The sequence below is a fragment of the Falco cherrug genome, chromosome 4, assembly GCF_023634085.1.
Source record: "Falco cherrug isolate bFalChe1 chromosome 4, bFalChe1.pri, whole genome shotgun sequence".
NCBI classification, from domain to species: domain Eukaryota; kingdom Metazoa; phylum Chordata; class Aves; order Falconiformes; family Falconidae; genus Falco; species Falco cherrug.
The window spans coordinates 24,977,932-24,992,496 of record NC_073700.1 but is presented as its reverse complement, the minus strand read 5'-3'; the positions used below and the strand labels follow the sequence as shown (position 1 = coordinate 24,992,496).

The 14,565-nt window shown below is 39.5% G+C and overlaps 1 protein-coding gene across 2 annotated transcripts; it reads right to left on the bottom strand.

The window, feature by feature from the left end:
* Window positions 1-301: 301 nt before the first annotated feature.
* NSMCE1 (NSE1 homolog, SMC5-SMC6 complex component) lies at window positions 302-14,564 on the bottom strand. 2 transcript variants are annotated; one of them, XM_055709029.1, is made up of 8 exons: window positions 14,437-14,564; window positions 13,382-13,525; window positions 5,495-5,616; window positions 4,502-4,579; window positions 3,069-3,215; window positions 1,999-2,115; window positions 970-1,090; window positions 302-547 (listed from the first exon to the last, which is right to left on the bottom strand). In XM_055709029.1, exons 2-8 carry the CDS (start codon window positions 13,497-13,499, stop codon window positions 465-467), a joined length of 786 nt encoding a protein of 261 aa, XP_055565004.1. In that variant the 5' UTR covers window positions 13,500-13,525; window positions 14,437-14,564; the 3' UTR covers window positions 302-464. The 2 variants fall into 2 exon arrangements, with proteins under 2 accessions (XP_055565004.1, XP_055565003.1); XM_055709028.1 differs by having other exon boundaries at window positions 13,382-13,541; window positions 14,437-14,534.
* Between the last annotated feature and the right edge of the window lies 1 nt (window position 14,565).

Below are 14,565 nucleotides of genomic sequence, written 5' to 3'. Positions count from 1 at the left end.
AGCCGTAAACCAGATATTCAGCCAGCCTTAGTGAGGACACTGCAAGTGCTGCATTGCTTTTTCACCTACTTGAAGCCCTGTCATGCTAGTAACAGGTTTCACGTTCATTTGTACAACTGAAACTGTACAATCAGGGAATGCTGTAGCTGAGAAAGGCTTCTTTTAATAGATCAGCTTGCAGGACTGAGTAAAAACATTTGCATCTTTCATTCCCAAACATGCACTGAGAGTCCCAACCCAAGAATATGTAAAACTGCATACACAAAACAGCTGGCGAGAAAGCTGTGCATGCATAACTGAAGAAGGAGAACAGGAAGGTCAGTAAGTTTTATTGTAAGAGTCTTGAAACTTCAGGAAAAAATAAGTACACTGAACAATGTACTGTCACTAACAAATACAATACAGCCTGTCTATTCTGTAGGAGTGGGGGGGGGGGGTAAAAGAGATTTCACTGAAAGCAATTTTTACAAACATTGTCTAGTTCTGAGAATGAAGCTTCTCCGCTTCCCTGTTTTTGATGGTGACTGGCAGTCCATCTGACTCGTACCTGTAACAGAAACAAAAGGAAGTTAATGAATGACACACATAAAAGGATTATATCATATATAACCTCCAGATTTTTAAAATGCTTTATATATTCCTGTGTTTCTGTTCAGAACGTCCAATTTCCCTGGATAAATAGAGGAATTCCAAAGAGATTGTGCTTTTCTTAGAACCTCAATAGTTCCAGAAGTTTTACTGTCATTAGTGTCATGTGGTGTCTGTCCCCTGCTCCCCCCTTCCCAATCCTTGCACTTTCAGGGTTCAGTGTTGCCCATGTATGGTTTACTGTCTGGAACATACAAATGAAATCAGAAATAACTGATATTGAGCTACAGTTATAAATAATCGAGGCAGTGCCACTAAATATTACAGTCTATTCTCTAGTATTACTAGACTCAATTTTTGTAAAAATAGGTTGCTTGGTACCTGGAATGTCACAAGACCAGAAATCATTACACTGCGGACAGCGGGGTTCAGTCTGAGCTCTGAAGTACTTTCTGACACAAGGTAAATGCATTCCAGTCCCACAGGATTCACATACTTGGCTCTGAAATCAGAAGTGTTGATTAAAATGTTTCTAACCTGTCCTTCAGTTTAGCACAAAGTTGTTACAAAACCCGGCAGATATGCAGTGCTTTACTCCAAAGAATGGTTCGCAGCTGGTGTATATGCAGGGGTCCAAGCTGGTGAATGGTAAGAGGAAGTATGTTCCTGGAAACTACAAAATACTATTTCCCTATAGGGACAAGATTTAGCTTGAAAGACAATGCTGAGCTATTTGGGTGTAATAAAGGAGACCAATTGGGATGGAAAAAACATGGAAGCACATTAGTTGGGAAGATGACAAGATGCAGGGTCAAGGAGAAAGGGAATGCAGTAGTTTTGGAATAGGAGTTCAGGCTGTAACCACTTACACAAGATTAAACTGGTAACTTACCTGCTATCAAGATACCATGCTATATATAAGCATACATGTTCACTCTGACGTCCAAGACACATGCCATTCCTGAACCAAAATCCCAGGACCAAAGATGAACATGTGTCACATGAAGACTGCTATTTCTAAGGTCCAAAGATAAGACAGCTAACATTTAACTGTTAGGCCTATTTAAGGATAAGGGGTTCATCTCTAGCCTGCTGGCTTTAGAAAGCAAGGCAGTGCAATAATGCTCCTCACTGGGTGAGTTTGGTTTCTCCAAGTTTATACTTTGAGGTACTGCTCCAAGACAAGTTTTTTTCCAAAGACAGAAGATAAAATAACCTAGACTGAGAAAAAAAAAAAAAAGGGGTGGGGGTGGTGGGTGGTGGTGTTTCTTTATATACATAGGCACCATTGCCAGATACAAGACCACAATTTTTCAGTGCCTGTCTAATACTCAAAGTATCATACACTTCAGCTATGACCACATAAGTACATTGGCAGATGCCTACTAAGGTTTTAAAAACAAATGTTACCTGGATGGCAAGGCTGTGACAGATGTTGCACTTCCTTGCGATATCTTGGTAGTTGCTCAGAATGAATTGTTCCATCTCGATTATGCAGCGAGTATGCAGAGTATATTCTCCATTTCTCTACAGAAACAAGTGGTGAGACAAGGAATTTCTTCTAATTCCTTTTACCTTTTTTGACTTCTCTAACCACCTGCTTGATAGCAAGCATTTGACATCCACTTTTTTCTGCCATCACAAAACTAACATGCCAACACTGATACAATGTAAAGCTGAAATACTTTTGAAGTAGCAGAACTCATTTGGAGGATCAGAATAAAGATGGCACACTTTAAGGGAGATTAGTGCTTGGAAGGTACAGATGAGCAACCATGCTCCTTAAGAGGCAGCTTTGAGACCCTCCACTGGCACATTAGCAGAAATTCTGCTGTCTTTCAGCACAATCTAGGCATTTATTGCTTAAGATATCTTTGAAAAATCTCTGTTAAATCACTTAACAGAAGTAAATGTGTGGCAGCAGCTTGGAGATCTATGATGCAGTGAATCCAGGAGAAGAGGGATTGAGGTCTCACTCGGCAAGCAACTGCAGAGTCCACATGGTAAGCTAATCTCAATTTCTCCCTCATGAAGTAAAGGAGATTTACAAATGTGCACAGAGGCCCACACATTTCTGGTACAGGAGTTTTTTTGCCTCACTGCTTTTCAGGATATTCTAAATATAACTAACTACTGATCACCCTGAAGAGCCTTCCCCAGCTCTTGTTCCAAGTTTAACTATGCCATGTTGTTGTGTACAAAGGTTGTCTATGTCACAGCACAGGGCTGTACACACACCCCCACCCAGCTCGGGTACAAGAAACTGAAACCATGTTGTTCTGTATAGACCTACCCAAGGACTTTCTCGTTGCAGATTTACTGCCTTGTCTGCAAAAATCAGCGGAGCAGAAATAAGCAGAAGCCCCACAAAACCATTTTTGCCATCATTTGTTAAAGAACAGCTCCAGTTTCAGCCATCACATCCATAAGAAAATAACAGCTGGACCTATTAGAATACAAACACTCGATATAGCAGTTACCTCAGAGAGCCACTTATCCTCCACAAACATGTTCAATACTTGCTCTGCTTCCTTTTTCTTCATTTTCTTTGTCTTAAGTTGGTCAGCCAAGTTTAAAATATCTGTAGAAGAGGCAAAGCCATTTTCTGATGAAATGATTAGGTCCATCTACAGAAGGAAACATTTTCAACTATTAAAAAGCCATACAATTAGATAAGACATACCTTCTAGTAATGTGCAGCTTTTTTAGCACCCATAAATATGAGATACACTACTATGGCTTGAACCAGAACTGTAAAACAAAGGCCAAAAGCAGAAACAATCACTGTTACCTTGACAGTTTTAATCTTTGCCAAGAAACATTTCTGTGAATGCAGTGCTGCCCAAATGAAGCTGCATTCAGGGACCCTTAAGCACACTCAGGGGTGACAGATCAGATTCTTTTTATCTGCTCTTTGTCAAGGTTCTTTTGAGGAAAAACCTCTCACCACTAAAGTAACTGTCCACTCTGGAGTCATTAGTGCTGCTGAACCTACTGGGCACTTGAAGGTTGTAGCAGTATTACCAATCTTGAGAGACTCTCTGGAAATGTTCCTGCTGTTCATTATCACAGAGCAGCATGCAGAGTTCTTACGCCAGTAGTAGTATGTGCATGACAATGCTGTATCTGTGGTGCTGACGTGGCTTTATAGGTTCTTCACCAATACAGGGGAGTACAGGGAAATACCTGGGTACTATCCACGTAGATTAGACTTTTGCAGCTCTCACAGAATATACAGAAAATTTAAACATGTACACAAAAATAACTTTAGTGGCTAGAGAAGTTAAGTCCTCAAAGTTTAAGACTATAAGAACAATTCCCTAAAACATGCAAGATACATAGCTATGATCGCAAGTCACATTAACTGTTCCTTATAAGAAACTGGATGTCAAATGTCCTGGAATCCCAGTTTGGAACTTTAAAAAATTCTCAAGTGTATGTTTTCTTGTTTAAAAAGCAGCATTCTGACTAGTTTATTAAACACAGAATTAACTGGTAAACAGTGACAGTAGACAAATGTTTCTATTCAAATCAGCAAATCCAATTTCTGTTAGTAGCATTAAAATCAACTGTATATTACTAGACTACTGAAGCCAGTGAAAAATTCAGCAATCAGAACTGAAAATCCTGAAGAAAGATGCTTAACTAAAAGCAGGTATGTCAAGTCACTAACTCCAAGGCGCACTCCCCTGTTGCTGATTTCAGTTTACTGATAACTGACTTTAAACAGGGAATCATTACTTGCCTGTACTCCCATCCCTGCCCCCTCCCCCATTCGGTTTGGGATAAACTTGAGCAAGGTGGCAACTAACTAGTTCCTGAACGACATCTCCATTCATTTCCATTTCCATTAATTTTAAGATGCTACCTTCACAAATAATGTGATTTTCTGACTAATAATTGTCATACTTACTGTTTTTCTGAACAATTCTAATTCATTTTCTGTATAGTCAGATGCCATTTTAGTTATTTCGGTTTCTGCCAAATTCACCTACAAAAAAAAACCAACCAACTTAAACTGAAATCAAAGTGCCTTTGTATTTCTACATCATAAATTACAAAAAGTCCTCTGGGGTAAAGAATACATGATCTTACAATTCACAGGAACATAATTTCTTTAAGTGGCATGAAAGAGACTGTTCCTTAAGGATGGCACCTGATGGTACTCAAGTCCTTTCTTTACAACCCCTCATCTTCCAGCCAGATGTTCTCCACAGCTGCCTCTGCCCAGTCCAAGCTCATAAAACAACCCAACCTCCCCCCTACAGAACTAACATAGAATATTAGTTCTATATAGTAGAACAAAAATACTATATCAGGATACCATGCTGGACAGCAGCAGTAACTGTTACAATACGCATTTTTGTTTCACCGTGAAAAACACAGATACTGCATATTCTTATTGCACATGCTACTGCAATTTATTATTAGCTCAACTTAAAAAAAAAATGACCCAGAAAGGCTAAAAGCAGCAGCTAATGTCAGAATACCTCTTGTAGTCTTTTGAAATTACTATATAACTGTCCCTCTCTGACATTGCAGAGCACCTAGGGAAACTTTTTACAGGCCATTCCTTAGCAACCCTTTTATTCTAGGTTGATCTTGAGTAAGAGAAAAAGAAAACTAATTGGAGGGCTCTCCGTGTTTTCTAGTTTAAAAATCAGTCTTGAGACAGAAAGCCTCCTGTGAAGACAACATCTCACCTCAGCACTTAAACAATGTTTATGCTAAATAAATCAGACACTGCTGTAGTCCCTGCTGCCACGTTTCATTTCCACGCACAGAGGCTGTTTGGCAGTTTATCCTCCCGCTTCCCTGTTCTACACGTCACTTCTACAGCAGGTGCCAGCAGAACAGAGGGACAGACCGGCAAAAACCAGGCGATGGCAGCACATCGCATACTTACTAAAGCATAATGTGCTCTCCCATCACTTTCCGACAGTCCTTTTCGGATCTGCATAAACAAAGGCTGTAGATGGCGGTTAACAGTACTGATGAAATCATCCAGTTTATCATGCACATAGTAGACTGAAAATAAATAAGAAAAAGCACATACACATAAAACCCAAACAACTACACATCAGTCATATCTTTTTATGTTTTATCTGCTGAAACTTTTTTTCCTAGGTAAAAGGCCTGAAAGTTAGTGAGGCAGAATTCAAACAGGTCCGTTACATCCAGCAGACCCATCATTTTCTTGTGCTGCTGACTACTAGCCTTCTGAGCAGCTCAGCTCCTTGACAGTCAGTTTAGAGAGTCCAGACATTCTGCCTTGCTGCATGGAACCCACCACATTAATCCATTAATTACAGTGACTTGAACTAAGTTGAATTGAAAGTAAAAAACTAACAGGAAAAATTATTCTGCACAACAAAAAACCATACTTGCTTTCTTTTAATTTACACACAAGGGATTCCTTGTTTGTGTTCTGTTTTGCAAATTAATGGCATGTAAAGGACCAAGTTACATACCAGAAAACTTAAAATTCTAGCATCATGGAAATACAGGTAATATCTTATGTCTGTGGAAGAGCTGCTAGTAGATGACACAATTAAGATGGACTCTGGAGTCATGCTGTAGAAGCACGCACTATGGCACAGCAATAGCACACACCCTCAAGAATTTCCATCCAAGACAAAATGATGTCAGTGGCAAAATTCCTGTTGACTTCAGCAGGCTAGGATTTAAAAAAAGAGTTAATTAACAGCTCACAATTTTAGGAAAATGATTGATGTCTCAAAACCACTACCAGTTATCACTAACTTAATACTACTCTCCGTTGTAAGTCAATCACTCGTGTAACAGCATTAGTCAGAGGTCCCACTCTCAAAACCCCACAATACTTTATACCATAGTACAATGCAGAAACATCAGTCACAGGATGCTCCTGCCCAAAAAGTTCATGGTTCTGACACAAAAGACCCCGTAAGTGAACAAAACCAACAAACATCAAGAACAGTAATAAAGTAAGTGTAATATTAAAGTAAGTACCATTTTGTCAAATTGTCGTGCCGCTCATCTGGCACCTGTTGGCAGGAAACACTCTGCATACATCAAAGCCAGGGAGTGTCAGTGACAGAGGGCAAGATGAAAGATAAAAGAATATTCTTTGTACAACAGCTGTAACATTTTAATGTGAGATGAATGGCTACTCTAGTAGACCTTCTGTGAAGAAAAGGGGTATAAACTCTCCGTAAAAAATGTATGGGGAACAGACCACACCAAAAGCTGCACTTTGACCAACTTTTTAGATGTTCAGCTTGTTAATTTATAATTCCAGACCCCAGAGAAACGATAAATGTCCTTTACTATTTGCAAAAGCTTGTAACTTCTAAGAAACAGTTCTTGTACAGGCAGTCATAGCAACTGATTGCATAGAAACTGTTTATTCAAATATATTACTACTGAAAAAAGTTATTTACTGTCAACAGATTTGATAAGAAATTAGACAAACGAATGTGATCTTAACTCATTAAGTACCTACAATCTTTGTAGTCTGACTCAAAGTGTGTACAGGAATCTCTTTGTCCATTTTTCTTCTGGTAAAAATATCTCGGAGGTGTCAACACTACTTTGAAAGACTGTGTTTAAGAAGACCTTGATGTAAAATGAGTATGTTAGATGTATACGGAGCCAGGACTACCCCCTACTTCCAAAATACAGATTAAACCGTTTGAATAGTCTTAATTTCAAATAACTTCCTCTGTAAAATGTAGTACTTAAAAAAAAATAGAATCTAAGACAGTTACAATTGCTGTAAATTATTTTTTGTTACATAAACAAAATTATTTCCTTCTCTAGGGCATAAAATGCAATCTCAACTAATACTGTATCACAGACGCACTCATTGTAATCTGGTTTTGGTCAAAATTAAAGCAAATTGCTATTCCAGTACCCAATTATGAGCACAACAAAGTTGTTTATAGCATGTAAAACCAAGTATATGCAGGACCCTGGTATTAATTCTTTGTGCCAATAAACAACTCTCAGCCCTGAACAGTTAATATAGATAACACGTGACAGCATTAGAGTTTGTTATGTGTTACACTAGAACACTGCCTGGGAGCATTTTCTTTAGAAGAAATTGTTTCAGTTCAATGATGGATAGCAGATGAGCAAATAAGACAGTAAATAAATGGAACACAAATATTTTGGGGGTTAGGGCAGGTCCTAAATTTAAACTCTTAATAATAAACTCAAATATTTTCTACAGAAAAGCTGAACAGACCCCTCACTGAAGATAAAGCAGAGGTTCTTGAAGAAAGCAGAATCTTTTCTCAATGTGTTTGCATGCAAACCATAAACAGCAGATAGTGTAACAAACTTACACACTCTTGGTTAATTATGACTTTTCAACAGGCACTGTGTTAATCTTCCTTGCTCAAAGACAAGTGAACAATAGCAATCTTTATTACTTAGTCTGACATGTCACAGCTTCATGATAAATTCAAAAACATACTGGCACAGTTGCAAAATTCGAGCTCCCATGTTTACGGCAAAAGACCACAAATAAGCTGAGTGAATGCTTTAAAAGAAAAAGATAGGGCCTTTACACATGGTTATCTATCTATGTACTTCAGCTCCCATGTCCTCTGCAACTAGAAGATAAAGCAGAAGATTAAGTACAATTCTAGTCTGCAAAGTAGCAATACGAAAATGTCATGGTTTTCTTCTACTTTGATGACACTGAGGAGATAAAATACAAGCCACTGACCACCAGTGTTGATACTTCCAGCATTTTCAAGATCAAACCATATTTAAAAAAACCTAATAACTACACAACAGCTTTTGGCATAGAGTTAATCAGTTTGCAAACTTCTCAGTATTAAACAAAAAAATAGAAAAACCCTTAAGAATAACACAGCAAATTACTTTGGATTTTAAATCACCGATGCTCAGGTTTCATTTCACAGAAGAGTAGAAGAAGAAATCATTCAGAAAAGTGAGTTTCTTTGAGCAAAAATCCATGGTGGGGTTTAGGATTTTTTTTTCTCCCATTTTCTTCAGCTACTTTCTTAGTACCAAGACAATTGATATAACAAGAAGCTCCCTATGAGGATTTGAAAATGCTGCCATCTAACTTGATTACAGCTAGAAAAAACTGAAGCAACAGGACCATTACCAGTAAGAGAATCTAAAATCTAAAATCTAAATTTAAAAAAATTTAAAACAAAGTTCTTTAAAAACTAAACATTCTTAATTATGCATCGCAGCACATTGTTCAATACCTTTTTTTCCACCCCTTCTGTTTAACAACATCAAAACCAAGCCTGAACACTTATTTGTAACAGCACAAGGTATTATACATAAATACCTAAACCCAGGCAATCCCTGCATTGAAAGCTTGACAAAGTTTCAACTATGGACTACACTACATCACTCACTGTTAGGTTTTTTTATATGTATCCTGCTTTTATTTTAAACTCATATGAAACCATTCACATTAAACCTCTTTCTACACATACATCTACCATACATGTTTCAGCCTTCCCATGAAAAATAGAATCCCTGGGAAAAGAATAGGTTGCTACTGTTGCCACACAACAATCTAGAACCAGAACAATTACACTGCAAACAAGTTCAGGGCAGGAAAAGACTAGTTATTCAAATGGTGCAAATGGATTTTCACCAGCACTGCAGTGCTGATACACTTGAAGAGTTCTAATGAACTTAAGTAAGAACTCATAGCCAAGACTTCAGTTTTAAAGTGCAATCACTAACCCACCACCTGAGTGATGACTAACACCTACACCCTACTGCAATGCTGTTTTGATACAACTGGAGACTGGCACATCCAATCTTTTTTCAGTCTTCTTTACACAGGGCGTATTGAATTTTGACCTAAGGGATACAGTCAGTCTTCATTACCAGAACATCTAAATGAGTAACTGAGAAGCTTCTCTACAATTTATGTTTCAACCCAACTACAAGGCACCCAATATGAAGCAAAAAAAAAAAATAATTCGCAGAAAATACAGCCTGTGTTACATGGGACACAAAAATAGATTACCTTAAATTCTATGGATAAGTGGATACAAATCCACAGTACAAACGGAAAAGTCCCTGTAGAGCAGGTAGCACTGTAACAAGATACAAGAATACTACCAAGTCTGGCAGGAGCATGGCTTCCAGAAGTAGCAATGGGCAAGACGATGCAGGCGAGATGGGAGAAAAGTACAGCCCTCCACCAAAAAACCCTCTTCTCATCCTCAGCATTCAATTCTCCCGCAACATGTCAAAGAAATAACTAAAGTGCATTTACTTAAAAGTGTTCACTACACTAGCGAAGTACTGCTGAGGAACTGTGGGATCTCACTGTCTGTACTCCCACTGATCTTCCCCAGTCCCTTTTCTGTCAGAGCTCTGATACTCTTCATTGTCTACACAAAAATGCCTAGTTCAAGAAGCCAAGAGCCACGCTTTCTTTTTCTAGTTTTGACATATTTGATGCACTATAAAGCAAAATATCAGAACAACAGTGTAGTGGATTGTTCTGTTGTTTTGCAATGCAAACTCTTCTGGTAACATGAAACACAGGCTTCAAACAGACCGTTATCTGCAAATTCCACCACAGATAAGAAAAATTCCCTGAAGCTCTAGCTGAACTTTGCAGATAAGATGCACGAAAGATGAGCACACTGGGTCACACATAGAAGTAACTGCTGGGGCTTTTGCTAGAGTACTAAATACTAAAAGACATACAAAACACGTAAAGTAAAAAATGCTTGTCTATTCTATGAATCCCTGTTTCTCATATAAAATTTATTTAGTGGGTCTTTCAATGGCCAAGCATGAAATATGTATGCTTAAGAAGTTGGTATGATTGCAGACTAAAGTCGACCCTAAGTTATTTTCTTCCGAGTTCAGCTACCAAGCCAGTTAAATAAAATACAAGATACAGTTAGACAAAAGCCAGTCTGATGCAATCCACATTAATGAATAGTTAATCAATACACTCCTTGCCTACCACCAAACAGGCAGGAAAAAAAGCAGTTTTCTTTTATACTTCCATTTTTCTAAACATCCTTTCATATATTGACTGTATAATTTTTCTGATGAATTTCGCTGTAAATTAATATACAGTTAAATTTTATAATTAATTGTATAAATACTACCTAATACTGTCCTTCAGCAAATACAGCCATTGGTTTGAAAGGCAACCTGACTTTGTCCCTCCAAATTATCCTTAGGTTCATAAAAAATACAGCAAAAGAAAATTTATCTGTGTTTTCTGTTAACCTTCTGGCATTGAAGACTGTGGCAAACAAAGCACTTGTGAATGACCACATCTTTGGAAAATAAATGCCTCATATTGTTACATACTCATCAAATGAAGATGTGCTGAATCCAAGAAAAAAACAGATAAACCTTGAAATCTATCAAAGGATAGAGAGCACATGAATCTCAATATTCATTCCACGACCTGTAAAAAACCAGTTATGCTATTACAGAGTGGCATGTGTTTTCCAGGGGAGATGCACCATCTTTCCAGCTGTACTATTCAGTTTCAGTTATTAAAGAACTTCAGCTGGCTTGAAAGACAGCAGGAAAAGTAACTATGAACTCTGCTATTTTTACTGTTTCCTGATTTCAGTCTGGGGTCAGGGTCAGAATAGTATTTTCCTCTCACAGTGTTTTGTAAAGGGGCCTGACAACAGCCAACTCAAATATTACCATTTCCCTGAAACGGTTACTGTTATGACTTGACTTCATTAGATGCAGCTTTTTTATCCTTTTGTATTTAAGGAAACCAATGTCATAGACAGGTGACAGCCTTGTTATGGAATGCTTACAACCTGCAGGAGAAAGGAAAACAATTCAAATACACTAGTTTTACTAACATTAGCTATAACCCGATCTAAAAAATATGGTTCAGATTGTAGTAAGCAGTATTAAGATGTATTTGAAGAAACTACATCGAAATCAGCAACAGCCCATTCAGGCTGAGTTTCCTCATAAAAATGCTATTACCATGATCTCATAAATTGTGATAGCATTAACTTTGCTGCTAACAAAGATGGGTTTGTCAGATCGCTGGTTCTTTTGTTCATAAAACAAACGCGGGGGAGAAGTGTTCCATTCAGTAAGTCAAGTTCAACACCCTTTTGCCTCCCAACGTGACAAAAAGCTTTCCTACGAGCATTTAATAAAACTGTAATAGTTTCAACTCCCACACTCTGTCTGTGTCATTTCACAAACTCCTCCATTACACATCAACTGTCACTATGCAGAAAAAATACCAAGTACTTGGTAGGCAGCAGTTGCAATGGAGCCATTTTTTTCTAAATCCTTCTATTAAATATACCTTCCTAATGAATAACTCCATCAGCTCTTACTGCAATACCACTCCCTGATCCTTCATACTGAAAACACGATCTAGCTAGGTTCTTTGTTCTTACAACACAATGAAGTCATTACAGCCATGCTATTGGCTTAGGCCACCTCTGGCACTTATGATAAATTCTTTTAAAAATCACAGTGGCTTCGTTCTCACAAATATAGAGGTAAACCTGTAAAAAGCAACCTTATTTTTCCACACTTCCATTTTTTTAAAGTCAGAAATCCAGGCAGGTGCTGAAATAAGCTCTTTTGCTCAGCAGAGTGGAAGGACTCCACGTGTGGCAGCAAAGCAAGATGGAGTTCACAACAGCTTGTGCACATTAGTGACTACGGTCTTTTCTCTCTTAACAGAGAGAAAGAATAGTTAGCAATGGTGATGCTAAATTTATCATCCCAGTTAACCACCAGCAACCAAACAGTTCAGTTCCTCTAGAGTTACTGGTTCAACACTCAACAGACTCATGCAGATATACTGAACTGACTAAACCCCTCAAACCACTGCTGAGAAGGCTTTTATTTTTAAAGTTGTAAATACTAGAGAACTAGAAAATAACTTGAGACAATTATTTAGTGCATACTAGATCTCAGAATGTGTAATTTAAACGTTTGCTGGAGTTATCTGCCTTTCAAAAGTAATGGTTTAAATTCACTAATTTGAACAGCATTTGTGTATTTCATTTTAAAAGGCACTTTCTGTTCTTATACATTCCATGTCCTTTTCAATTTTGTTCATAAACAAGGAGAAGATGAAAATAGAGGAATTTTATTCTTTCACTATTTTCTGGGAACCAGCAACTGACACATCTAATACCTACTTACTAATCAGCGCTAAACACACTACTCATGACAGCTTTATTTTGGATTATACCCACCACATTTTCCAAAGTAGTGAAGATGAAATACAGATCTCTGATCTGTAAGGTGTCTGAAAAAAATCCTTATTCAGTTGATTACACATTCCTGTACGATTTAAGTTTGAACATGAGCTTCAAACAAATTTTATAGTATACAATCAAATTTTTATTACATGTACCATAAATTTCAGCTTGGTATAGCATATATTAAAACTAACCAGCTGACCATGTAATCTGTCAGATGTGACGGATTTAGTCAAGATGAGTAACAGCATACAATTCAGTATGAATAAGTATGAAGGAAAACATTCTGGAAATTTCAGCATTATCGAGTGTGAAAAATGGATTTTTTTTTTAAACCTATGAAAAACATCTTTGCTAAAATAAGAAGTGTTAGCATGACCAGATTAAAACTTAAGCTTCCTCATTGCTGGGTTATTTTATCTTTTAGGAAAGAAAGAGAACACTCACATCATTAAAGTTTTTTAACTTCTTTTTAGATGGCATATGCTTTTCAGCAGTCTAATTATTTGTAAGCTGCACCAGGAAAAAAAATAGCTCTTCCATCTCCCTAATTTTTCTCAAAAATTAAGACACACCTTTATGTATTTCACAGCAGCGCCTGTGTAATTTCCTTGCCTCTGATCCTTCCATTATCCCATGAGACATGAGGACCTGCAAGAACCGCCGATGAGCATCGGTCATCTGAGCTGCCATCGCAATATTCCACCTGGCTTGAAATGCTGCGAATGGTGTAAACTGTAATTAATGCACATGCTCATGCAAATTAAAAATACAGTCCAAGCATACATAAGATTTCAATTAAACTCTCTAACATTGAATCGGGGCAAAACAGCAGATACCCCACGTTGTTCTCAGAATACACATGGTGACTAACTCCAAGGTTCTACGAAAAGGAAGCAAAAGATAGAAGATAAACTAAGTTTAGCTATAGACTAAGACAACGTTGGCACCGTGCTATCACACCCCTAACGTCTGTGTAACACCACCTCGCGTAGTTCCGTGTTGGATGCTTCTGCTCACTGCACATCCTAATAACTTGTCTAGAGCGTAACTTGCTGCAGACAGAAAATCCTCCTCTAAACGTTCTGAAGCACAGCAGAACTAAATAAAAGCATCTCAAGAAATTCCTCGGCCACTGCGGCCAAATAATGGCCAATAGTTCACAAGAAAAAAGGAGCTTCCAGGCTCCTCCAAGCCAAGAGACCAAGTAACAAAGCGAACCAGAGACGCCGCGGCCTGCCGGGACTGGCCGGGCCCGCAGGCGGACCCTGCCCGGCGGCTTCCCCCGTGCCCGGCGGCCGAGGCCGCGCCGTCGCCCCCCCCGGGCGGGAGGCCCAAGCGCTCCGGGCGCCGCGGCGGGCACGGCCTCGGGCGGGAGCACCCTGGAGGCCGCGCAAAGCGCGCCGGCTCCGGCCGTCCACCGCAGGCCTCGCCACGCAGCGGGGCGGCCGCTGGCCGAGCTCCGGCCTGCCCCGCCCGCCCCTCCGCCCGCTCGGCCTGGGTCTGCCGCCAGCCGCAGGCAGCCGCACGAGAAACTGCCCCGTCCCCGCCGCTGCCAAGGCCGACCTCCCGCTCGGGCTCGGACCCCCGCCCTGCTCGCCCGGCCCCGCGCTCCACCGGGCCGCCTCACCCGCCAGCACCGTCGTCCCCCGTGCTCAGCAGCTCGGTGCTCGCTGCCGCCGCCTGCCATCGACCGGCTCAGCAGCGGGCGGGGCGGGGCCGGGCCGTTTCCGGCGCGGCGGGGCGCGGCGGGGCGGGC